Source organism: Cololabis saira, chromosome 3, assembly GCF_033807715.1.
Source record: "Cololabis saira isolate AMF1-May2022 chromosome 3, fColSai1.1, whole genome shotgun sequence".
Lineage (NCBI taxonomy): Eukaryota > Metazoa > Chordata > Actinopteri > Beloniformes > Belonidae > Cololabis > Cololabis saira.
The window spans coordinates 5,145,198-5,172,877 of record NC_084589.1 but is presented as its reverse complement, the minus strand read 5'-3'; the positions used below and the strand labels follow the sequence as shown (position 1 = coordinate 5,172,877).

General features: G+C 44.9%; 1 protein-coding gene across 1 annotated transcript; it reads right to left on the bottom strand.

The window, feature by feature from the left end:
* Positions 1–27,680, bottom strand: decr1 (2,4-dienoyl CoA reductase 1, mitochondrial). The gene is made up of 10 exons (XM_061715465.1): positions 27,546–27,680; positions 19,174–19,355; positions 15,362–15,419; positions 14,627–14,713; positions 12,164–12,311; positions 10,625–10,724; positions 10,474–10,546; positions 3,061–3,207; positions 2,244–2,306; positions 1–323 (listed from the first exon to the last, which is right to left on the bottom strand). Exons 1-10 carry the CDS (start codon positions 27,627–27,629, stop codon positions 264–266), a joined length of 1,002 nt encoding a protein of 333 aa, XP_061571449.1. The 5' UTR covers positions 27,630–27,680; the 3' UTR covers positions 1–263.

The window sequence follows — 27,680 nt, the reverse complement described above, 5'->3', positions numbered from 1 at the left end:
TTTTCTGTTTTTACACTTTACTTAACATTTCAATGTATAAAATCCCTTTGAGGAAACATTAGTTTGCATCTGAAAATCAACATACTCTGTAGTTCAGAGGGTCAGCTGACCCCCCCCCCCCAGGTCAGCTGACCCATCAACATTCATCAACATCTCAAATCTAACTCATATTCTAGTCATAAGGCACAGCAGTCTTGGTAGTGGTCACATGGTGCATCGCTGGTTCTGGACCCCTGGTCCCCGGATCAGGATCAGGACCCAGATCAGGACCCCTTGGTCCCCCGGATCATGGCCTCCATCAGGTCCCACTGGTCCGGAGTCACCTGCAGACACAAACCGTGTCAGATCTGGAACCAGACCTGGAACCAGACCTGGGGCCTCATGTACGAAGAGTGCGTGAATATCAACGTGAAACCGAGCGTGGAATTTACACGTAACAAACAATTCAGATGTACAAAACCCTGCGTACGCCCAAATCCATGCAGGTTGCTCTGTACACACCAATCAGTGTGGATTTGAGCGCACATGCGGGAGCACAACACTCCGCCCTGTCTCAAATACATACCTGTATGTTTTAATATGATAATGAAGATAATTATCCATTACAAACCGCTCATCCTAACAAGAAATGTGCAAAAAAAGGTAAAACAAATTAAAAAAAACATCGGCTGTGAACTGGAATAAATTATTTATTTGGGGGCATTTCTTCCGATTTAAGCTGCAATGCATTATGGGTAATGCTGTTCTTTGCTTTGTGTTGCGTTCCGTGAAGAGTTGTGGTCTTATTATGATCGTACGGGTTTGTGAATGTTTATGGCAGCGTTAGTGCATCATTACACTCTCCTTTTCTTGTTTGTATTTTAAGAACCGACACCATCACCGGAGAAACACTTTCCGGACCTGCAGCACCTGCAGCCGACTCCATATCAGACTCTGAAAGTTGCCTAAACATTCAATAAAAACTTTATTCATCATTGCTGAATCACATCAGTTCATACCAACCTTTCAGTGACATCTTAGTTTTATTTTAAAAGACAACTTTACAGAATCGATTTTTCGCTGCAAATTGTATTTTAATGTTTTTCTGTCCAGAAACAGTAATGGGATGTTTTAGGATCTGGCTTTTATCTCGAGTAGTCTTCCCATACGGTCGTCATGGTGACAGAGATGTCCGACCTGTAGCAGCTCCAGCTGAAAGATCATGTTGGTCTGAACTGGAGCAGCTGGTCCAGTTCAGGACAGAGATCCAGAAGATCCTCTTGGTACCTGAACCAGCTGATGGTCCAGTCTTAGTCCTGGACCAGCAGGTCCAGACTAAACCAGCTGATGGTCCAGTCTTAGTCCTGGACCAGCAGATCCAGACTGAACCAGCTGATGGTCCAGTCTTAGTCCTGGACCAGCAGGTCCAGACTAAACCAGCTGATGGTCCAGTCTTAGTCCTGGACCAGCAGGTCCAGACTAAACCAGCTGATGGTCCAGTCTTAGTCCTGGACCAGCAGATCCAGACTAAACCAGCTGATGGTCCAGTCTTAGTCCTGGACCAGCAGGTCCAGACTAAACCAGCTGATGGTCCAGTCTTAGTCCTGGACCAGCAGATCCAGACTAAACCAGCTGATGGTCCAGTCTTAGTCCTGGACCAGCAGGTCCAGACTAAACCAGCTGATGGTTCAGTCTTAGTCCTGGAGCAGCAGGTCCAGACTAAACCAGCTGATGGTCCAGTCTTAGTCCTGGACCAGCAGGTCGGTGTGATCTGATCATCAGCAGGTTCCTCTAACGGAGCCAAAGCTCCATCAGGATTTGCAGGTTCCATCGTTGAGCTCCTTTAGTTGTTTGTTCAGATCATGTGGTTGATTGTGAGATTGTTGCAGCTCCACTCTTGTGTAATTTATCTGGTGATGTGGGGACTGTCGTGTCCTTCATGTGGTCGTGAACTTATTGTTGACGTCACGTTTCCTCATATTCTGCACTTCACTGCATCACCAGTGAGTGTCGCCAACGGACAAAACCTCAGAAAAGTGCGTGAACCAGCCTTAATGTGTGAGTGACGGACCGCAACTTTCTAGATTCACGTCATTCTTTGTACATCCGACCGTGAGCGTTGAAAGTGGCAAACACACAATTTTTGTGCGCCGCACTCTTAGTGCATGACGGTCCAGGACCCAGACCAGGACCTGGACCAGGACCAGGACCAGGACCTGGACCAGGACCAGGACCAGGACCAGGACCAGGACCTGCAGTCTCACCTTCCGCAGCTCGTTAAACTCTCCTGCCATCGACACCAGCTCCCCTCCGTCAAACCGGATCACCTGGAAACAGAACTGATCAGAACCAGAACCTCACTGGACCTGGACCTTACCTGAGGCCGGGTCGAGGTCAGAGGTCAGAGCCAGGACCAGGACCAGGACACGGACCCGGACCAGGACACGGACCAGGACCCAGGACAAGGACCAGGACCCGGACCCGGACCAGGACACTCTGCTGGTACAGGTGTTGTTGGTCTCATAACTCCTCATATGGAGGACCGGTACCGGTACGGGGGGGGGGGCACACAGCACCAGAACCGTTACGGGCTTCAATCACAGACCAAGTTTCAAATACTTCCGCCTGAAAGACGTCTGGGTCCTGGTCCTGGGTCTGGGTCTGGGTCTGGTCCTGGTCCAGGTCTGGTCCTGGTCCAGGTCTGGGTCTTGTCCAGGTCCAGGTCTGGGTCTGGTCCAGGTCTGGTCCTGGTCCAGGTCTGGTCCAGGTCCTGGTCCAGGTCAGGGTCTGGGTCTGGGTCTGGGTCTGGGTCTGGGTCTGGTCCTGGTCCAGGTCTGGGTCTGGGTCTGGGTCCAGGTCTGGGTATGGTCCTGGTCCAGGTCTGGTCCAGGTCCTGGTCCAGGTCCTGGTCCAGGTCCTGGTCCAGGTCCAGGTCCAGGTCCAGGTCCAGGTCCAGGTCCAGGTCCAGGTCCTGGTCCAGGTCTAGTTCTGGTTCTGGTTCTGGGTCTGGTCCAGGTCTGTGTCTGGTCCAGGTCCTGGTCCAGGTCTGGTTCTGGTTCTGGTTCTGGGTGGGTAACTCACGGCTCCGGAGATCCAGCTAGCGTAGCCGCTGCTCAGGTAGGCCGCTAGGTTAGCTAGCTCTGCAGGTTTCCCCAGCCGGCCCGTCGGGATCCGCTGGATCGTGGCCTTTTCAAAGGCCCCGGTGGGGTCCAGACGGCTGAAGGCCCCCTGGAAACAATAACAACAGGTAAACAACAATTGTGGGGTTAAACTGAAGGTTGGCCTGGTGACTTACCGGTTTGTCAATGGCCCATTGTCTTTTGGTGCCTCTGTTAAAGACTTCCCTTTTCTCTGGAGGGGGCCCTAATTGACCTTTGTCCTTATGAAAACTATCATCAACTCTGAACAGATGACAGGGCAGCCACTTCCTGAGGATACTCAGGGGGGTCGACTGTCCTGGGAACAGCTGACCCATTGTGTCTTTTGGACGCATCTGTTCAGAGTTCCTGTTTTAGTCCCGGAAGGCATTTGACCCCAGTGACCCATGGTTTTTAAAGCTTAAGTTTCTGCATACCAAGATTAGGTCCTCTTAAACTGAAATATCACATGTCACATGTGTGACTTTTTAAACCTCGATGTCTGTTACCTCCGTATGTTTCCTGTTTTCTTCCAATCGTCCATTGTCTACCTTATATGGTCATTTTCCTGTCAAATTCTCAATAAAAAGCTGATGCAGAGGAGGAAACTGCAAAGCATTCGTCGAGAGCATCCATAAGAGAGCCACGTTGCTCTGCAAAGCTCTGACTTTGTTTCCCCTTCTGCAGAAAGCGCCTTGAAAATCATTCCAACAGTCTCTGGTGTTTTCCTCGTTATGAATTTATGTAATGTTGATTTGAGGACCTAACATTTTGGTGCCGAAACCCGGGACCTCAAGATCTGTGACGTTGGAGCGGCGTAGGATCAAAACAGGCCATCTAAAACTGTCGACAGCCATTCCGATATTAGGGATGGGGCCAATGGATTGGTCTTGCGCTGTTCCGGGAGTCCGGTGACGAGGTCCCTGGGCCAGGGAAGGCACTTGGGACTGGTGAGACCTCTTCTTACTTAAATGCCTGGGGTATTTTTGTGTAAAATACGAGTGAAATTCTGTGTATACTAACCTGGGGTTAGCGAAAAAAGTGTTGGCAGCGGGTCGGGGACCCACTTTTTGAAGTCAGGGACTTTAATAAGATACTAACCTGGGGCGGTGCATAAGGCCAACACCCACTCGGTCGGGGACCGGCTTTTAAGGTCGGGGACTTTAGAAGTACAGAATAACGAGAAGAGGTTTCTGTTGGAATGGTTTTAATGGTTTTTGTCTACTGTTTGTCTGGAAACACTGGAAACTGTCTATGTTCAATGTTGAAGGTTTCCACAATTGTGAAGCAAAATTTCAATTGCAGACGCGTGTTTAATTTGAAGCTTATGCCTAAATAATTTCTAAAAGTTGCTTAGTTGATGGGAGACTTCCCTAAACTCCAGGTGAGAAAAAGATGGGGACAAAATCTTGTGCAAGATAATATACGGAACTTAAAACCTTCGAAAACATCTAATTTAAGGCTAAACGCATGTTAGAAATGGGACAATGTCCCCTCAGATGGATAATGGCGTAAGAAATATGGGTTTTGATGGGTTTTAGATGACGAGTAAGAGAGGTGGGGGCTGCTGCAGGCTGCAGCAGGGTAAAGTTCATGGTCTGTGTGTGACAGCTGCAGCTGCGTGTGTGTGTCTGTGTGTGTAAACGGCTGCAGCAGGGGGGGTGTGTGAAACAGCTGTGTGTGTGTGTGTGTGTGTGTGTGTGTGTGTGTGTGTGTGTGTGTGTGTGTGTGTGTGTGTGTGTGTGTGTAAGGCTGAGCAGTGTGCGTGAAAGCACGCTCTAGCATTCCTGTCTGGATGCGCGTTTACGAGGAGCTGCTTGAGATGAGACTTGATGAATCCTGAGAGAGAGTGATCTTCTCATTTTGGAGACTAGATGTCCGTGAGTTGAGTGTTGAATTTCTTTCTGTTGAAGTTTTTGTTAAAATGATACAAATAACTGTATTTGGGTCTGTGTCTCAGGGAGACTTTTTGTTTGCTGGAAAAAACAAGAGTCAGAGGCAAGTGAGAAGCTCCCCTCTTGAAAAACATAGAAATGGAATAATAGTCTTTTTCTATCATTCTAAGCCCTGAATGGAGGCGTGGTGATGTAGAATTGTCAAATTGGGTTAATTCACCATGCAAATGGTTGCAGATTACTTTTGTAATACTGTATTTGACCCGGATCGTATGGAAATGTGATTCTTGCCATTGTGAGTATGAGATGTGTATGATTGGATTTGACATTTACACAAGCATGAAACATGTCAATCATTTTTCTTTATTTTGTCTGTTGTAAAATCACGTACTGATGATTGACAGCTTCAGAGGATGGGTTTCGTCCCGTAAAATGAGCACCGCTGTATTTTTAAATACAGTGGAAGGGCGTGTTCATTATGCATATCAGTGACATTTTAGACAGAAAGGGTTGTATGGAGAAGGAAAAAACCCGTTGCGCAATCTTTTTAGAAAAAAAAGGAACTCTGAGTGCATACTAGCCTATTCACACTAAAAAATGTGTACATTTGTGATCAGTGCTGCTACCATTTAGGTTGGGAGGTCATTTGAAATGCACCAATTGAGTTTGGTTAGTGCAGTTTGAGGAAAAATAATTTACACATATGCACTGACACACAAACCCACATATAGATGATCTGAAGTTTGTGTTTAATGATTAATGAGTTTTTGTATATGTGTAGTTTATGCATCGCACAACAACAACAACAGGTAAACAAAAACAACAACAATAGGTAAACAAACATGTAAACAACAACAACAAGCAGGTAAACAACAAGGTAAACAACAACAACAAGCAGGTAAGTTTCCCCACTGAGGGAGAAAATAAAGGATATTCTATTCTATTCTATACAAACAAACAGGTAAACAAAAACAAGAAGGTAAACAACAACAGCAGGCGTGGCAGTCATGAGCTCATGAGGTCATGTGATAATGAGGTCATGAGGTCATGTGATCATGAGCTCATGAGGTCATGTGATCATGAAGTCATGTGATCATGACTCATGAGGTCATGTGATCATGAGCTCATGAGATCATGAGGTCATGTGGTCATGTGATCATGAGGTCATGTGATAATGAGGTCATGTGATCATGAGCTCATGTGATCATGAGGTCATGTGATCATGACTCATGAAGTCATGTGATCATGAGCTCATGAGCTCATGTGATCATGAGCTCATGTGATTATGAGGTCATGTGATCATGAGGTCATGTGATCATGCTGGTCATGTGATCATGTGATCATGAAGTCATGAGGTCATGCGATCATGGGCTCATGAGGTCATGTGATCATGAGGTCATGTGATCATGAGCTCATGAGATCATGAGGTCATGTGGTCATGTGATCATGAGGTCATGTGGTCATGTGATCATGAGGTCATGTGATCATGTGGTCAAGTGATCATGAGGTCATGTGATCATGGAGTCATGTGATCATGAGGTCATGTGATCATGAGGTCATGTGATCATGGAGTCATGTGATCATGAGGTCATGAGGTCATGTGATCATGTGGTCATGAGGTCATGTGATCATGAGGTCATGTGGTCATGTGATCATGTGATAATGAGGTCATGTGATCATGAGGTCATGTGATCATGAGGTCATGTGATCATGCTGCTCATGAGGTCATGTGATCATGAGCTCATGAGATCATGAGGTCATGAAGTCATGAGGTCATGTGGTCATGCGATCATGGGCTCATGAGGTCATGTGATCATGAGGTCATGTGATCATGAGCTCATGAGATCATGAGGTCATGTGATCATGAGGTCATGTGATCATGAGATCATGAGGTCATGTGATCATGAGGTCATGTGATCATGAGGTCATGAGGTCATGTGGTCATGTGATCATAAGGTCATGTGGTCATGTGATCATGAGGTCATGTGATCATGAGGTCATGTGATCATGAGGTCATGTGATCATGTGGTCATGAGGTCATGTGATCATGAGGTCATGTGGTCATGTGATCATGAGGTCATGTGGTCATGTGGTCATGTGATCATGAGGTCATGTGATTAGGAGGTCATGTGATCATGAGGTCATGTGATCATGTGGTCATGAGGTCATTTGACCCGGTTCCGGGTCGCTGCTCATGTGGTCAACCGGCCGGTCAGCTGAGCAGATTTACGTTCCTTTATGCTTTTTTTACGCTCTTTTTATGCTCTTTTTTTGGTCTGTTTTTGTTTGTCTTTTCGCCGACCATCCGGCACTTTTTTTGGGATTATTTCTCTGCGACGCTACCTGTGTTTGTTTCTTTTTTTTCGCACCCGACATGGCGCCGCGGCTGAATTACAGCAGAGACTTTCTCATCCAGCTGCAACCGCAGCCTGAACTCCGGACTTTCAGCCCCGCTCCGACGGATTACTTTCCTGGGATTATACTCCGTGGATACCCCAATAACCAGCACATCTCTGTCCGCAAAACTTTACCCAAGGTAAACAGGAGGGGTTTAAAGAAGGGTGGAGTGAGAGCGAGACTTAAACGGGAAACGCACAAACAAAGAGCGCTCCCGTTCATTATCCTATCCAACGTGCGGTCTCTCCGCAACAAATTGGACGAGCTGCAGGCTTGTGTGAACCATCTGCACGAGTTCAGAACTGCTTCTGTTCTGGCTTTCCCTGAATCATGGCTTAATAACAGCGATCAGGACGGCATGCTGCACATAGACGTCTTTTCTGCACCCGTTCGTCTGGACAGAGACAATGAGCGCACCGGGAAACAACATGGCGTGTGTCTGTATGTAAATAACAACTGGTGCTCTACAGTCACTGTGAGGGAGAAGCTGTGCACCGCAGACATTGAGCTTCTGGCTGTTTCCCTGCGCCCCTACTACCTCCCCAGAGAGTTCCCTCAGCTCTTCATCATCCTGGTCTACATCCACCCCAGAGCTAACGCAGCTAAAGCAACTGAGCATCTCACCAGCACTCTGCACAACCTGGAACACTTATCCCCGGACTCTCCTAAATTCATACTAGGTGACTTCGACCACTGTTCCCCCGACAAGTCCCTTAAAGGCTTTGAACAATATATAACATGCAACACTCGGCAGGGGAAGACTCTGGATAAATGCTAATGTACTGTACCAGACGCATTCAAAGCCCACCACACCATCCTGCTGGCCCCTGCTTACACTCCAGTCATCAGGAGGATCAAGAAGACCAAGAAAAAGATCAAACAGTGGACAGCGGAAAGTATCCTCACCCTGCAAGGATGTCTCCTTTCTCCCTCCGATGACATCAACGTACAGGTCGACACAGTGTCATCATACATCTCCTTCTGTACGGACACTATTATTCCATCAAAAACAGTCACAATCTACCCCAACAATAAACCCTGGATCACCAAAGAGCTCAAGAAAATTCTCAACAATAAGAAAAGGATTTTTTTCACCGGCTCTGAACTGGAAAAAAAGGAGGTCAACAGGGAGGTGAAGAGGGCCATTAAAACTGCCAAGCTGGACTACAAAAACAAAGTGGAGGAAAAATTTGTCGCAGGGGACCTGCGCTCAGCCTGGCAGGGCCTCAAAACCATGGTCTCTGTGAACACTGCTTCCACCTCCCCCACAACCATCCAGGTGGAGTGCAGCACCCCCTCCTCCCTCCCTGACGATCTCAAGGCCTTCTACTCCAGGTTTGAGTCAGACAACTCCACCCAGCTAGAGGAGTCCAGATCCTCACTCAAACCTGGCAGCTCTGCACTCACCTTCAGGACTGAGGACGTGGTGAGTGCCCTCAGGAGGACCAGAGAGAGGAGTTCACCCGGTCCCGACAACATTAGCGGCCGACTCCTGAGACGCTGTGCAGGGCAACTAGGGAGTGTGTTCCGGACTCTTTTTCTATACTCCCTCGACAGTCACACCGTTCCACAGCTGTGGAAACACTCCACAGTCATCCCTATCCCCCCAAAAAATAAACCTAAGACTCTGAATGATCTCCGTCCCGTGGCCCTCACCTCCCTGGTGATGAAGGCCATGGAGAAGATCATCAAAAAGCACTTCATCAGAGCAACTGACACCCTAATGGACGCACTCCAGTTTGCATATCGCCCAGGCAGAAGTGTGGATGATGCAAAAATCTTCATCATGGAGTCCATCCACAAACACCTGGAGCTCCCTGACTCATCCGCTAGACTTCTGTTCGCTGACTTCTCTTCAGCATTCAACACCCTGCAGCCCCACATCCTGGCCACTAAACTCTCCTCCCACTTTCACCTGGATGACCAGTTAATCCTGTGGATCCTGGACTTTCTGACCAACAGGACTCAGAGGGTTCGTGTCAACAACTCTCTCTCTGACCTCTGCTCCACCTCCACTGGCTCCCCCCAGGGCTGTGTGCTCTCCCCCCTGCTCTTCATCCTCTACTACACCGATGACTGCAGAGCCACACAGCCCAACCGCCACCTTCTCAATGACCTGCTGGTTCCACTCCCTCAGCATCCAGAACAGGAACAGACTGCAGAGCAGAGCATCACTGTGCTCGAAAATCATCGGCCTGCCGGTCAGAACTCTGTCTGTGGTTTTCAACCAGCAGGCCCTCAGTCAGGCAGATAAAATCATGAAGGACCCCTCCCACATACTTCATCCCGCATTCCAGTGGCTCCCCTCCAGGAGGCTCCTGCGCTGTGTTGCCTGCAGGACTGAAAGGAGGAGGGCTAATTTTGTCCCCAAAGCTACCCTGGTTTTTAATTCCAGCTGCTAAACTCCATCCCCCACATCCACAGTCCCCCCCCCGGACTACTCTATACTCCTGTTGGACTGTTTACATCCACTGTCGACACTTTGCACTGACACTTTATACTTTATATTTTTACTTATACCACCACAGTCACTCTGTTGTAGATTTTTTTTTTGACATTCGTATATTTATATATTTTTTGTACATAAGGAGACATGCCCTGTTCATTTTATTCTATTTTATTTCTTGTTCTATTTGATATTTTCAACGTCTTGCTGCTCAGTTGTCTTGCAATTGCCCCTCGGGGATGAATAAAGTCTTTCTGAATCTGAATCTGAATGAGGTCATGTGATCATGAGGTCATGTGATCATGAGGTCATGCGGTCATGTGATCATGAGGTCATGTGATCATGTGATCATGAGGTCATGTGATCATGAGGTCTTGTGATCATGAGGTCATGTGATCATGAGGTCATGTGATCATGAGGTCATGTGATCATGAGGTCATGAGGTCATGTGGTCATGTGATCATGTGGTCATGAGGTCATGTGGTCATGAAGTCATGTGATCATGAGGTCATGTGATCATGAGGTTATGAGGTCATGTGATCATGAGGTCATGTGGTCATGTGGTCATGAGGTCATGTGATGATGAGGTCATGTGATCATGAGGTCATGTGACCAGCACCTTGGTCTTGATTGGTCCAGGCTGGATGATGTTGAACCGGTGACCATAGCGACCCCACTCTGCCGCCAGGGACCTGGAACACACCGTTACCGTGGTTACTGTAGCCGCTGCGGTAACCACGGTAACCACATGCTAACGGTCCAGGACTCACTTGTACAGCGCCTCCACGCCGGCCTTGGCTGCTGCACTGGGAACCACGAACCCGGAACCGGTCTCAGCGTAGGTGGTGGTGATGGCCAGGAAAGAGGCCCCTGTAGACCAGAACCAGAACCATCAGGACCTGGACCAGACCTGGACCTGGACCTGGACCTGATCCTGATCCAGACCTGATCCTGGTCCAGACCTGATCCAGGAGGCCCCTGTAGGACCATAGGGGGGACCATCACACATGGAAGCACCAGGACCTGCAGCCCCCCTGGTCCCGGACCCCCCCCTGGTCCTGCAGCCCCCCCTGGTCCCAGACCCCCCCCTGGTCCCGGACCCCCCCCTGGTCCCGCAGCCCCCCCTTGTCCCAGACCCCCCCCTGGTCCCAGACCCCCCCCCCCCCCTGGTCCCAGACCCTCCCCTAGTCCCGGACCCCCCCGCCTGGTCCTGCAGCCCCCCCTGGTCCCAGACCCCCCCCTGGTCCCGGACCCCCCCCTGGTCCCGGACCCACCTCTCTGGTCCCGGATCAGCCTCTGGCTCCCCCCACCGGTCCAGACAAGGGATGTGTATCGAGATTCCCATATTGATTCCAGTGGGCGCGAATGACGTCACCACGCATGCTGCGTAGTTACGCAACATGCACATTCGCGCCCAGCAGGAAAACATGGCGACAAAGGGGCATAAATGCTCGAAAGTTTGGTTACATTTTACCAAAAAGGATGATAACGAGCGACAATACTTGCAATGTGGACATTTCAAACAAGGGAGGAAACTGTTGGGCTCGGCTGGTTCTTTCTTTCGAAACCTGGGAGCGCCGAGTCGGCTGGCGTGTGGCAGGAAGAGCCGCGCCGGCGCACTACTAGCCTACCGGACTACTAGCTACCGGACTACTAGCCTACCGGACTACTAGCTACCGGACTACTAGCTACCGGACTACTAGCCTACCGGACTACTAGCCTACCGGACTACTAGCCTAACGGACTACTAGCCTAACGGACTACTAGCCTACCAGACTACTAGCCAACCGCTAGCCTCTCCTACTGCCAGCAGGGAAGAGTATAGATGAATGGCCAGAATAGATGAATGTCACCAGCAGGGACTAAGTTTGTGGTGTTCATGTTACTGGACATTCTTGTTTAATTGCCACAGAATAATTTGTTGTATTTAGTTAATTTCTACATAAGAATATTTATTTTATATTAAATACATATTTTATATTACTAATAATTTTGTGGGAACCGTGGAGGAGCCCAAGGCTGGGGGCGTCTGAAGACCTCACTTGTATTTTTTTATTCAAAGATATAAAACAAAGTTTAGGCTAATCGTTTATTCTCCTTTTTTTCCAAATGAGAATCAATAAGAGAATCGATAAAGAATCAAATCGTTAAACAGAATCGAAAATGGAATCGGAATCGATAAAATCTTATCAATTCCCGTCCCGATCCAGGACCCACCTCTCTGGTCCCGGACCCCCCCCTGGTTCTGGTTCCGACCCACCTCTCTGGTCCCGGACCCCCCCCTGGTTCTGGTTCTGGTCCCGACCCACCTCTCTGGTCCCGGATCAGCCTCTTCCCCAGCTCCAGCGTGACAAAGGCGGTTCCGTTCAGGACGATGTCGGTGATGGTTCTCCAGCCGTTGGGTGTCAGACGTTCTGATGGGCTGATGAAGTTCCCCGCCGCGTTGTTGACGATGACCTGACCAATCAGGGCACAGCGTGATGTCATCAGCACGCACCGGACCGGGTACTGATGGTACTTCAGTACACGTTTACATGGGACGTTTAATTCCTCTTCAATTCAGAATTAAAATTAAATCCGATTTAAAGGGGACCTATTATGGCATCTAATACCTATTTTAAACAGGACTTGAATGTCTTAAAAACAAGCTTTTGATTGTTTTTGCTAAATAAATTAGAAATTCATCCTCTGAGCCATGTCTATATCTTCCCATTCTCTAACCTCATTATCTATGCAGGATTCTGAGTGGGCGGGGCTATGATAATGAGGCTCTGTGCTGATTGGCTGCATGAATGACGCGATACACCGCTACGGAAAAATGGCTCCGGCTTCATCCGGCGGAGTTGTTGTTGTTGTTCCGACCAGAGTTAGTTGTGGCCGTGGTTTCACGCATCGCTCCGTCGTTAGGTAACAACGGGAGCCGAATCTTATTGGCTCGTAGATGCTATCTGCTATCAGGCACCATTACTTTGGAACCAACTTCCAATCTGGGTTAAGGAGGCTGACACCACCTCCACCTTTAAAACTAAACTTAAAACCTTTCTGTTTAGTAAAGCTTATAGTTAGTGTTTAGTAAACCTCTAGCTGGTGTTGGTAAATCTCTAGGTAGTGTAAACTTTAGTGTGTTAGAGTCAGTAGTCATTGTCGCAGCTATAGAACAAAACTATAATAGTTAGTCTCAAATATAGCTTCGCGGTAGATATGCTGCTATAGGCTTATGCTGCAGGGGGCACCGACATGATCCACTGGGCGGTGCCTCTCACCCTTCTTCTCCTCTCCTTTTCCCTGCCTCTCTTCTCCATTACCATTTTTATTTATTATAAATATCTCATAGCTATCATTTTTGTCCATTGTTCCTGTAGTTTCTTGTGCCGGCCCCCCTTTTTTTTTTTTTTTTTTTTTTTTTTTTCTCTTTTGTGTATGTTTGCAGGCCGGAGCCTCAGGAGCTGCGTTCTGGCCTGTGTTCCCGGCCCTCCCCCCCCTCTGGTCATCCCATTGCTTCTTCCACCTGCCTACGTGGATGTCTGCTGTTGCTGCTTCCGCCTGCCTGCACCCCCCCCCCCCCCTCTGGTCATCCCGCTGCTGCTTCCACATGACTGTTGTGTGCTGCTGACGCCCCCCCCCCCCTCTGGTCATCCCGCTGCTGCTTCCACATGACTGTTGTGTGCTGCTGACGCCCCCCCCCCCCCCACCTCTGGTCATCCCGCTGCTGCTTCCACCTGCCTGCTGTGTGCTGTCGACGTCCCTGACTCCCCCAGTCTGGCCTTCGGCAGGAGGGTCCCCCCTTATGAGCCTGGTCCTGCTCAAGGTTTCTTCCCTCCTAAAGGGGAGTTTTTCCTTGCCACTGTTTGGCTTAAGGCTTTTCTCCCACTAAGGGAGTTTTTACCTGCCATTGTTTATATAATAATTGCTCGGGGGTTTATGTTTATGTTTATGTTTATGTTTATGTTTATGTTTATGTTTATGTTTATGTTTATGTTCATGTTCTGGATCTCTGGAAAGCGTCTAGAGACAACATCTGTTGTATTAGACGCTATATAAATAAAATTGAATTGAATAGATCCACATCACACTGGACGGCTCATCCGGGCGGCTGTACAGACACTGCAGAATTTGGTTGCTTTCCTCCTTCTCTGAGTTGGCAGGCTGAGGGGAGACCACTTTATATATGTTAAAGCAAGAAAAAACCTGTTTTTCAGAATAGGTCCCATGTAAACACCTAATTCCGAATGAAAATGGACATTCTGAATTAAACTTAATTCTGAAGTGGCTGGTTTATTTCGATTTTAAAACCGAATAGAATAATTCCTTGATCATGTATAAACTCATTCCTCTTTAAATTAATTACGGTCTTTCTGCGCTGCTCGTTTACAGCACGCAGTAAACACTGGTCAAGAGCAGACACCATTTATTTAATAAATAGCTTGGAGGACCTGGAAATAATTAAAAGAACAGAAACATCAAAATTGTGAGCTTTTCAAAGTTGTAGCGGCTAAGTTCGTTTTTCTTCCGGTAGTTTAACTTCCGGTCCCCCCCCTATCCAATCAGAACCTTCCCAACCCCCAGACCTGGAGAGGAATTGGAGAAAGACCATCAAACGTGTTTTCCATGTAAACCTCAATTCAGAATGACTATTTCCATGTAAACTCAAAGGAAAATAGTTTAATTCTGAATTATTTAATTAGGAATAATTAATTCAGAATAAAATAACATCATGTAACCGTGGCCATGGTACCGGGTCGGTACCGATGGTACCGGCTTTAGGTCCTTACATCGGGGAGTCCAGTCAGAACCTCCATCTGATCCACACACCGAGAAACGGCCTCCGGGTCTCTGACGTCACACTGGACCGGGTGGACCTGGGGACAGAACAGAGTCAGGACCGGGTCAGACTAGAGGGACCAGGTCAGGACCGGGTCAGAACCGGGTCAGAACCGGGTCAGACTAGAGGGACCAGGTCAGGACCGGGTCAGAACCGGGTCAGGACTGGGTCAGAACCGGGTCAGGACCGGGCCAGACTAGAGGGACCGGGTCAGAACCGGGTCAGACTAGAGGGACCGGGTCAGACTAGAGGGACCAGGTCAGAACCGGGTCAGACTAGAGGGACCAGGTCAGACTAGAGGGACCAGGTCAGAACCGGGTCAGACTAGAGGGACCAGGTCAGAACCGGGTCAGACTAGAGGGACCAGGTCAGGACCGGGTCAGAACCGGGTCAGGACTGGGTCAGAACCGGGTCAGGACCGGGCCAGACTAGAGGGACCGGGTCAGAACCGGGTCAGACTAGAGGGACCGGGTCAGACTAGAGGGACCAGGTCAGAACCGGGTCAGACTAGAGGGACCAGGTCAGAACCGGGTCAGAACCGGGTCAGACTAGAGGGACCAGGTCAGAACCGGGTCAGACCGGGTCAGAACCGGGTCAGAACACACCGGGTCAGACCGGGTCAGAACACACCGGGTCAGAACCGGGTCAGACCGAGTCAGAACCGGGACAGGTTCTGGTTCCTCACCTGGTTTCCGGTCCTGCTGCTGATCTCGTCGGCTGTTTTCTGGAGGACGTCCAGCTTCCTGCACAGATTGATTGATTGATTGATTGAAATCTTTATTTCGAGCATATTAATTATAAATAAAAAAGAAAAACAATTACACAAAACATCAGAAAAGAAAACAAATAAACCGTCATTAAACAAAATCAAAGGGAAATAAACCTTCATGCCCAAAAAGTAGTAGGAGGAAGTCAAAACTTATGAGGTCCTACCGCTTGTTTCTATTTCAATTTAGCTTGAATACAAAATAAAAATAAATATAAATAAATACAACAACAAGCTTTACCTTATCAAAAAATATACCTGTTATTACATTATAAAAATATTACAGCACTTCATTGCAATATTATACCTGAGCATTATAAATATTATACCTATACAACATATATATATATATATATATATATATATATATATATATATATATATATATATATATATATATATATATATATATATATATATATATATATATATATACTTATATATACACATCTTATCATACACAATATAATCATTATTCTATATACCATTTTATATACACATTATTATGAATCCCCACAATCACTCCCTCATCTCTCTTCTTCCCTGGATTTGGCAAAAATCATTTCTTTGTATTTCTTTTGAACCAGTAGACGGTTTTGAACCAGTAGACGGTTTTGAACCAGTAGACGGTTTTGAACCAGTAGACGGTTTTGAACCAGTAGACGGTTTTGAACCAGTAGACGGTTTTGAACCTGTAGATGGTTTTGAACCAGTAGACGGTTTTGAACCTGTAGATGGTTTTGAACCAGTAGACGGTTTTGAACCAGTAGACGGTTTTGAACCTGTAGATGGTTTTGAACTAGGGGTGGAACGGTTCACAAAATCCACGGTTCGGTTCACATCACGGTTTTGTGGTCACGGTTTTGGGTTCGGTTCGGTTTAGTTTCCTTTGTTTAAAATCAACACAAAAACAATGTCAACATATTTCAACTCTGAAATTTTTAATTGAAAGATGAGTTTTCTTCAGTCTTAAAAATAAAAGTACAGTGTTTGAAATACAAAGAAATAATGCTGGATTTCTTATAAAAACTTATCACTGCGCCATCTAAAATAACAAAATAAATAATAATTTTCTCACTTGAAATTAAAGTGCACTGCAGTGTTTGAAATACAAATAAATAATGCTGGATTTCTTACAAAAACTTGTCACTGTGCCATCTAAAATAAAATAATCAGTTTGCCACTTGAAATTTAAGTGCAGCATACACCAAAACTAACATATACACTGCACTATTCAACACTGCTTTGCTCATATTTTCATGTTCTTTTGCGGGATGATGTCTAGGGTTGCCACCTTTTAGAAATAGAAATAAGGGACGCCCCGATTTCAGCAGCGCAGCATTGAACATTTAGCATTTAGCATTGAACTTGCATGACAGCCAACCATACTAGCAACTGAAATAGCCTCCTATTCTATGTATGTCCACATCAGCCGAGATGTATAATATAGATACAGGTGAAGAATATGGTGTAAAAGTTAATTTATTTCAATAATTAAACTAGAATATGGTGTAAAGGTTAATTTATTTCAATAATTCAACTAGAATATGGTGTAAAAGTTAACTTGTTTCAATAATTCAACTAGAATATGGTGTAAAAGTTAACTTATTTCAATAATTCAACTAGAATATGGTGTAAAAGTTAACTTATTTCAATAATTCAACTAGAATATGGTGTAAAAGTTAATTTATTTCAATAATTCAACTTAAAAGGTGAAACTAATACATGACATAGTCTCATTACATGCAAAGCAAGATATTTTAAACCTTTATTTGTTATAATTTTGATGATGGAATTGTTTATTGATTTCATAAAATATTCTCAAATTTACTTTGCTGGCCTTAATGTTTCCTATGTTTTATTTTGTTCATTATTGTTAAATTTAGTGTGTGTGTGTGTGTGTGTGTGTGTGTGTGTGTGTGTGTGTGTGTGTGTGTGTGTGTGTGTGTGTGTGTGTGTGTCAGACGTGTGTATGGGGCGTTAATAAAAATACGGGACAAATCGCGTCCCGTATTAGTTCAATACGGGACGCAACATTTTTTTCCTCAAATAAAGGACAATTCCGTATTTTACGGGACGGGTGGCAACCCTAATGATGTCTCTTCATGTGAGTCAACATGTTGGACGTGTTGCCGGCAGCGTAAATAACGCGAGTTGAACAATGCTTGCACACGGTGGTACTTTTGTCCACAACTTTCTTGCCGGCCTCGTATGTCACCCCAAACCCAAAGTGCCTCCACACTGCAGAGCGATATTGTGCTGCCGGTGCATCTTCTATTTCTCTTTTAACGCCGCCACTAGCCATCTCCACAACTGAGCTGCTAAACTTCTTCTTCGTGTTATTATTGCCGGCTGAGACAAGCAACCGCTACAACTGCATTCCGCCACCCGCAGGTGTGTCCCTGCTACTACACTCTATTACTTCCATTATGAAAAACTGATAAAGTTGCGCATGCATATGAACCGAACGGCACACACACGCTCCGAACCGAAGCAGTTGTACCGAACGGTTCGGATTATTTTCATGAACCGTTCCACCCCTATTTTGAACCAGTAGATGGTTTTGAACCTGTAGATGGTTTTGAACCAGTAGACGGTTTTGAACCAGTAGACGGTTTTGAACCAGTAGACGGTTTTGAACCAGTAGATGGTTTTGAGCCAGTAGACGGTTTTGAACCTGTAGACGGTTTTGAACCAGTAGATGGTTTTGAACCAGTAGATGGTTTTGAGCCAGTAGACGGTTTTGAACCAGTAGATGGTTTTGAGCCAGTAGACGGTTTTGAACCAGTAGATGGTTTTGAACCAGTAGATGGTTTTGAACCAGTAGATGGTTTTGAACCAGTAGATGGTTTTGAACCAGTAGATGGTTTTGAACCAGTAGATGGTTTTGAGCCAGTAGATGGTTTTGAACCAGTAGATGGTTTTGAACCAGTAGATGGTTTTGAACCAGTAGATGGTTTTGAACTAGTAGATGGTTTTGAACCTGTAGATGGTTTTGAACCTGTAGATGGTTTTGAACCTGTAGATGGTTTTGAACCAGTAGATGGTTTTGAACCAGTAGATGGTTTTGAACTAGTAGATGTTTAACCACTAGATGGTTTTGAACCAGTAGATGGTTTTGAACCAGTAGATGGTTTTGAACCAGTAGATGGTTTTGAACCAGTAGATGGTTTTGAACCAGTAGATGGTTTTGAACCAGTAGATGGTTTTGAACCAGTAGACGGTTTTGAACCAGTAGATGGTTTTGCAGCATTTTTTGCTTGTAGTTCTACATGTCTGTAATTTTAAATTAATTGATTCCCTTAATTCGTATCTGGCCTGTCTTTCCTGAAACATTTGCTGTATTTGTAAAAGAGTTATTTCTGGCTTTGTATATTATTACAGTCCTTAACTCTGCAATATTGAACAGTTTTATTATGTTGGATTTAATGAATAATGGATTGGTGTGACAGAGACCCGGTTCAGGACTGAACCGGACCCAGACGGGTCTTGTGACCAAGACGGGTCATGTGACCTGTCCCGGACCCAGACGGGTCATGTGACCCAGACGGGTCATGTGACCTGTCCCGGACCCAGACAGGTCATGTGACCCAGACGGGTCATGTGACCCGTCCCGGACCCGTCCGGGCCCTGTGACCCGTCCCGGGCCCGTCCGGGCCTTGTGACCCGTCCCGGGCCCATCCGGGTCCTGTGACCCGTCCTGGGCCCGGTGGACCTGCGTGAGCTCTGACCTGCTGGCGATGACGCAGCGGGCCCCCAGCTGGGACAGGGTTGTGGTCATGGCCCGGCCCAGACCCGTCCCCCCCCCCGTGATGAAGGCCACGCGGCCCTGGAAGGTTCCGGCCGGCAGCATCGGACCCTCCAACGGGGGGAAGAAGTCCTGCAGACCCGCCGACCCGTGGACCCGGGACACCTGTGGACCCGGGGAAGGTTACTGAGCCTGATCCAGAACTGCTTTCAGAAACATTAGCAAACACATCCAGGGAGCAAACAGAGACGCATGAAATCCTTTAAAAAAAAAACATTGATCGGTCCAAATGGAGGCAAAGTTTTTCGAACCCCTGCCACTGGTCTCTCTTATATTTATAAATAAGTTTGAAAAAATAAAAAACATAGACAAATGTTTCTCTGTTTTTAATACCCTGTTAGCATGGAGAGATTGTAGGAAAAAAAAACAGTATTACTACCTGTACTTCAATTCATTCCACTATTTATCAAAATCCAGATCTGAATATTAAGCATATCAACATAGGTGAATGGGCAAACTCTGGTTTAAAACAGTTTAAGGATTTATTTAATTTGAACATGCAATTAAAATCATTCATTGACTTAAAATCAGAATACAACATCCCTGACAAACACTTTTTTAAATATTTACAAATACGGAGCATTGTTCAATCACTTATCAAAGCAAATAATATTTGACTTGGATTATCTGAAATAAAGGACATATTTATAACTTCAGACACAATTAAAGGAAAGATCAGTGAGTTTTATAATATTTTATCACAAGGAGGTTTGTCATCTTTCCAAACTTTAGTGAAGATAGGGGAGAAGGAGTTGGGGATGGTCTTTGAAGAAAATACTTGGTTAAATATATGTGAAAAAATACATTTTCCTTTTACTAGTAATAAAATTAAAGAGGCTAATTTTAAATTTATTCACAAACTTTATTTAACTCCAATTAAAATGCACAAAATTTCAAAGGATATCTCTTCAAAATGTCCAAGATGTAAAAGAATCGATGGAACATTTGTACATATGTTTTGGGAATGTGATCTTTTAATAAGATTCTGGAAATCAATTCATTCCTTCACACAATCAGTATTAGAAATTAATTTTGAGTTAAGCTCCAATTTGTATTTATTAAATGACACACTGGATCTTCAGTTAAACCGGAAAAAAAGCAGGATATGAATTATGATCACATACTTCGCTAAGAAATGCATATTTTACTTTGGAAAGATCATTCCCCTCTTTCAACTTTTCAAGTTTTTTTTTAATCAAATTTCAGTTTTTTCACCATTGGGAAAATTAACTTTGGAAAAATACAGTCATATTTTTCAAGAATTCTGGTTTCCATTATTTTCAAAACTGGAGAATTTTTCCAAAGGGGACCAATGAGTATTTCTATTTTCGAACTTGTGCCTTATATGTATGTATGTTTGTATGTATGTATGGATATATATATAGTTTGATATCACCGTTGCTGCCATTATATATTTTTTTTATTTATTTTTTTATTTTTTTAATATTTATTTAATTTTGTTCTCCCTTAATGTATGTTTTTGTTTTTTCCCTAGGGTAATTATGGGGAGGGTAGGAATGTGGGTATAATAGAAGTCATGAATGTGAAAATGTGAATTGTGAAAATTATTGTGAAATAAAAAGATAAAGATAAAAAAAAACATCGGTTTTAGTTTTTCCCCACATTCTGTTCAAATCTTTTCCATTTTCAGTGTATTTCGGTTCTTAATTTTTTAGATTTGTATGCAAATGTAACCCCAAGACAGTATATAAAGTAATGAAATATAAACAATTTATCCAATTATATTTGAAAACTCCTACAAGGGTTCCTACACATCTTTCAAGGTCAAATTCAAGCACTTTTCAAGCCCTTCAAGGGTCATTTTCAAAATCTTCAAGCCCCTTATCGCTGGGGTCAAATATCTACAGGAATATATTTACTCACAGTTATTTATTATCATAGTTATGTTTCATCTTACTGATTTTATTTCTCCTTGTAATATCTAAACTATACAGTCTGATCCCAATTTGGTGAAAGACAGAGTTATAATTTCAAGCACTTTCAAGCACTTAAACTAAAATTCTAGCACTTTTCAGGCCTTGAAAACACAACATTGAAATTCAAGCACTTTCAAGGATTTCAAGCCCCCATAAGAACCCTGACCCGGACCGTGGGCCCGGGACACCTGTGGACCCGGGACCCGGGACCCGGGACCCGGGACACCTGTGGACCCGGGACCCCCGTGGACCCGGGACCCCCGTGGACCCGGGACAGTCTTACTGAGCAGATTAGTCTACCGACCACCAGGGGCCGGACCATTGGCCATTTTTTTTACCTCCAGGTTAAAATGTTCAACTTTACAGCAGAAATAAACATATTCACAGTCCAGAAAAACCTGGGCCCTCATTTATCAACCGTGCGTACGCACAGATCTGTGCGTAAAGCGTGCGTACGAGCATTCCCACGCAAAGTATGGTATTTATCAACATGTATTTGTGCGCAGAAACACGTGTAAATATACGCACAGCTCCGACCATGCGTACGCACAAAACCTAGTGGTAGAACAGTGAAACTACAAATAGAACCCATTAAAAGAGTCTCAAACTGTATGTGAAGTTTGAGATCGCTGAACTGTGACTGAACGGGGAACATGTGCACATGTTCCCCGTTTCCTCCAATTAATAAAAATTCTCCATAAGTAATTCAGACATTTTGAATAATTGGTGTGACAAGCTATAAAAGACAGCTTTGGCAGGACGAGCTGAAAAGAAAATACAAGTACCATGGCTTATCTTGCAGTGTTGGAGGATTTGCGCTCCGAGGGAGCGCGTTTTCAAAGAGCGCGCTGATCTGTTGATCTGTGAGAGCACGGAGCGGCTGCTCAGCAGGTAGCGTTTCCCCAAAAACATTCTGATGGATTTATGCCGTGATTTACAACCTATAATGGAGCGAAAGACAAAACGCAAGCCATCCCAGTCACATCCAGCTCCTGTCCATCCTGGGATTTTTTCCCACCGAAACATTTTGACATATGCGGCATTTCGCAGCCGACACTAAGCAAAATCATGCCGGCAGTGTTGGATGCAATAATTTCTCTGGCCCTAATTTACACCCAGTTTCCATACACACATCACCAAGTCGAAATTAAACGAGGATTTCATGCCATCGCCGGATTCCCAAACATAATTGGAGCTAGATTACACCCACATTGCCATAAAAGAACCATCACATAATGAATTCAGTTACGTGGACATGAAAGGATTTCATTCAATCAATGCACAAATAATCTGCGATGCAACTATGTCTGTGTTGCCCGTCGTTCCCCGGTGGCCTGAACGCACGACTCATTTATTCTGCAGAACAGCTCGGTTGGTGTTTGCACCTCCAAGCAGTTTTTGACTCCAACCAAATCTTAATTTATGGATAATCTTCCAAGAAATATATCAAACATGGTCAACATAATTATTTTACAAGCTAAATATCACATACATAAATGCAAATGGAATAACAGAAAACCCCTCCATTGTACATCTGAAAAATGAATGTAAACTGTACTTAGCAGTGTTTCTCAATCCTGTTATTTTCGATCAGGATTTGTCGTTTAAACCATATGTCAATCAGGTTTGTAAAATAGCCTTTTTCCATCTCCGTAATATTGCTTTATAATATTGATTAGGAAAATCCTCTCGCAGAGTGATGCAGAAAAACTAGTTCATGCGTTTGTATCTTCTAGACTAGATTACTGTAATGTGTTGTTAGCAGGATGTCCAAGTAATTTGCTGAATAGGCTCCAGCTGATCCAGAATGCAGCAGCACGAGTGCTGACAGGAATTAGCAGGAGAGACCACGTCTCTCCAGTGTTAGCGTCGCTCCATTGGTTACCCGTAAAATTCAGAATCCAATTTAAAATTTTATTACTTGCGTATAAAGCCCAAAACGGCTTAGCTCCGCATTATTTGCTAGACCTGATAGTGCCTTATGTTCCTGTCAGAGCTCTCCGTTCTCAGAGTGCAGGTTTACTCGTAGTTCCTAGAGTATCTAAATGTAGATTTGGAGGGCGGGCGTTCTGCTATCAGGCACCACTGCTATGGAACCAACTTCCAATCTGGGTTAAGGAGGCTGACACCACCTCCACCTTTAAAACTAAACTTAAAACATTTCTGTTTAGTAAAGCCTATAGTTAGTGTTTAGTAAACCTCTAGCTGGTGTTGGTAAATCTCTAGGTAGTGTAAACTTTAGTGTGTCAGAGTCGCTCCTGTAGTTTCTTGTGCTGGCCCCCCCTTCTCCTCCCTTTTCTCTCTTTTGTCCATGTTGCAGCATCCTTTGCCGGACACCGGAACCTGCAGGTGGTCGTGGGTGGCTTGTAGCTTGCATTACGGAGCACAAGTCTTTCCCCGACCCTGCACTCCAACCTGGGACTTGCTGATTGGGCCGGAGCTTCGGGAGCTGCGTGCTGGCCTGCGGTCCCCACCCCCGGTCATCCCGTTGCTGCTTCCACCTGCCTGCTGTGCTGTTGCCGTCCCTGACCCACCAGTCTGGCCCTCGGCAGGAGGGTCCCCCCTGATGAGCCTGGTCCTGCTCAAGGTTTCTTCCCTCCTAAAGGGGAGTTTTTCCTTGCCACTGTTTGGCTTAAGGTTTTTCTCCCACCAGGGGAGTTTTTACCTGCCATTGTTTATGTAATAACTGCTCGGGGGTCATGTTCTGGGTATGGGTCTCTGTAAAGCGTCTAGAGACAACTCTGTTGTATTAGACGCTATATAAATAAAATTGAATTGAATTGAATTCCTCATGGGCCGGTGTCCTGCATGTTTTAGATGTTTCCCTGCTTCAGCACACCGTGATAAAAGTACCTGTGTCATCAACAGAGCTGTGCAGACCTTGGTGACAAGCTAATGAGGACCTTTAATTAGAATCAGGTGTGTTGGTGCAGGGAAACATCTAAAACATGCAGGACAGGAGCCCACGAGGACCAGGATTGAGAAACACTAGCGTCTCTAAAACCGATCCGTGAAAAAAACGATATTGCCAAAAGCTTATATGAAACAATGCCTTTGTTTCTTAATTTTTGTTAATACACTTCCCATAGCTTGTCAGTAAATGTATCTTTTTTTTTTTTTTTTGCTCTCAACCCCCCCAAATGTTGAATATTTGTAGATAATTGATTATTTTGTTTCATTTGCCTTTTGTTGTAAACTCTACAGAATTTTGTTCAATAAAGTTTGTAAACCTCCAAGCGGGAGCTGTTGTTGCTGCCATATATGGTCAATTGGAGGCGTTTCTGTATGCAAATGACGGTAACCATGCACAAGCACAGCAGTTTAGAACAGGGGCCTGTACTACGAAGCGGGATTTGGGGTTAGCGAGGTAACTTCAGGTTTAACCCTGGGTTTTCAGGACTACGACGGTGGTTCACTTCTCACCGGGGTACATCGCCATGGTAACTTATGCTGAACAGCTAACCTACTCCGGAGCAGGTTATGTTCGAGATACAGATCGCCGGGTATAAAAGCACCGCCCACTGACCAATCAGCTCTCTTGGAAAATGGCATGCCCTTTCGAAGAGAATCCAGTGGAGCTCGGTGCGCGGATCGTGAGAGGAAAAAAAAAAGAGTGGGCTGACTTTCAACAAAAATTGAATTAGTCAAGAAACTAAGCAATTCCTTTCATACCCAAGTATCAACACTTTATCATTTCTTTTCTCCTGACAGAGAGGTATGCGAGTACGTTTATCTTTGCTGTAGATACCCTCACTCCGTCTTTCTAAGAAAACTACTTTTGCAAATAAACCTTTATGTACAAACTGTAAATATACTGTAGAAACAAGGTATGAGTCATTTGAGAGAGGATGAAATGTCAGACCTCGTTTAATTTGAACACGACATGAACTTTTAATTTCAAGTCTAAATATTAAGTTAAATCACAGTGTAATTTATCCTTTGCTCTTCGATACTGAAATAAGCGGCTCTGACAGCGGACTTCTCCATGCTTGCGATTGGTCATGCGCTGAAAACACGGCCCCTTTTATGTGCACGCGCTCATATCCAGATTGGAGAAACCTGGGTTGATATACCGAGTTGATAACCACCGTCGTGTGACCGCTTAGCGTGATTGCAATTGTCCGGCTTAGTGAATCTGGATAAGGAAAAGATATCCTGGGTATGTTGAACTTGCTTCGTAGTACAGGCCCCAGGTGGGATTTATCATCACTGATGTGCGTACGACCAGCGTCCGCACGTTTGATAAATCCGGATTTTTTTGTACTTACACACATTCTAAATTTCACTCCTACGACAGAATTTAGGACCTTTTCTACGCACTGTTGATAAATGAGGGCCCTGGTTCCAGGATCTGGTTCTGGACCAGGTTCTGGTTCCAGGACCTGGTTCTGGACCAGGATTTTTTTTTTATTCATTTAAATCTTGAAATACAGTGAAAGATTAAGATCAGAGACAGACATGTTGAATGTAAATTAAAAATATAAATTAATAAAAATAAAAACAGCATAATGTGCGAGAGTAAAAATAACAATTAACATCTATATCATTCTTAAATATTGTTTTGCAGGGTAGAATTTGTGTATCAATTTAAAGCAGCACTATGTAACTTTTCCACCTTAATCTAATATTTCCAGAGTCATTGTGATGGAACATCAACTTCCAACAGGTTTAATGAACCTCTGTCATGGTCTGAGGGGTCTGTATCTCCTTCACTGGCACTATGTAACTTTGAGGAGCATGGTAGGAACCCTTCCACACTACTGGTAAAGCACTACCGCTTTTGCCCAAAGGAGCCGCCAAACTCAACAAAAGCTGAAAGTTACATTGTGCTGCTTTAAAAGAGATCTCTTTGACTTTATTTGTTAGAAAGAATCTTTGTGGTAACGACCAAACAAATAAAATGTGGCTGGTGGGATGGAAGTTAAGCCATCCTGAAACAAGGCTCTTACTTTGGCATTCGGAAGCTCAGATTAGATTAGATTAGAATACTTTATTGTAGTTTACCAGATGAGAAGCAAACAATACTGTATAGACGAATCCGGCGACCGATTTGTGTGCGCCGCCATCTTGCGGCGGCGCCATCGCTGCGGTGGCAGGTGTCAATCTGCCACCGCAGCGCTGTTATTGTAACCTGACGCTCTACAGCATCATTATAGCTGGATTGATGATGTTAGACAGCGGCCTTCCATAAATAATGAAGGTATCTTAAATTAATGCTGATGTTAATTTATAAATAATGATTTGTTTGAGCGATAAGCAGGAAAGAATAGAGGAATAGGGAGATAAGGGAGTGTATGATTAAACACTGTAATATAGCTCTCTCCACCTCCTCTCCTTACGAGGCATGTCTGCACAATTAAATATTACCTGTGTATGTTTTGTTTAATTTTAGGTATCCAATAATATTTTATTGATCGCCTGGCGTCCGATGACGAAAAAAAACGCAATTACAGGTCTCTAATTGAAGGGCAGAACTATCTCAGCTCCGGATGATACAGAATACATACATACATAACCCCAATCTGCAGATAAAACTAGTTTGTTGAGGAAAAAATATTAACTCTATTTGTAGCTGCAGAAGAAAAAAATAATCTCACGAGGAAAACGAAAATATTGCTCATGTCTCGGAGCCTCTTCAGCATAAAAAAAAAGAAAAGAGAAGTAATAGTAATAAAAAAGATGTACTGTATGTTGTACTATTATACTAATTTATTGAAACACATGGCGAGTCAAACATTTACCAAAGCAGCTGTCAAACACTAAACAAGGTAGTAAGACGTGGGTTGTGCAGAACTGCGGCAGTAAATCCTCATCGGAGCTCCACTAGTGATTTCATATGGATCAAACCGTTAATAATCATTATTTTCTCCATATACCGCTCCCTGGCTTCCTTGTTTAAGGTATCCAGGTAAATTCCAGTTCCTTTCCAGCAGTTTAACATCTTTTTTTTGCGTTCCGTCTGTTCACTTGGTGAAACAGAAAAGTGGTTTTGACAGTCCGTCCCGTCTTCATTCACTATCAAAACAAATGCACGTGACGGGACAGGAGTTTTCCGATGATACAAATACATTAAGAGAGCCTGGCAGGGAGCGGAGTAATAGATCCATACGTATATGTCTATGGGCTGGAGCGGAGGAGCGGAGCCGCCACCGCAGTAATGGCGGCCCGCTCGACTTCCGGGTTTCGCCGGATTCGTCTATATGAGCTTTGACACTCGTGACGTCAAAAAAACAGACGTGCGCGCGCAGCCCCGGTGGGGAAGTTGGTGAAAGGTCAGCCGTTGGCCCAGTAACCCCGGTGTATTATTATGGGATAGAAACGCTCTGAAAGGGCCCGTGGTGTCAGACTCCGGTCTCACCTGGACAGGTGTCCTTCCTCCAAACCTCTGCAGCTTAGACATATACACGTGTAGGCTCTGCAGCTTCCTCCCCAACACCGCCATGTTGTTTCTGCTGGTCACAGCGGACCGTACCAACGCAGGGTTGTGGGGGGG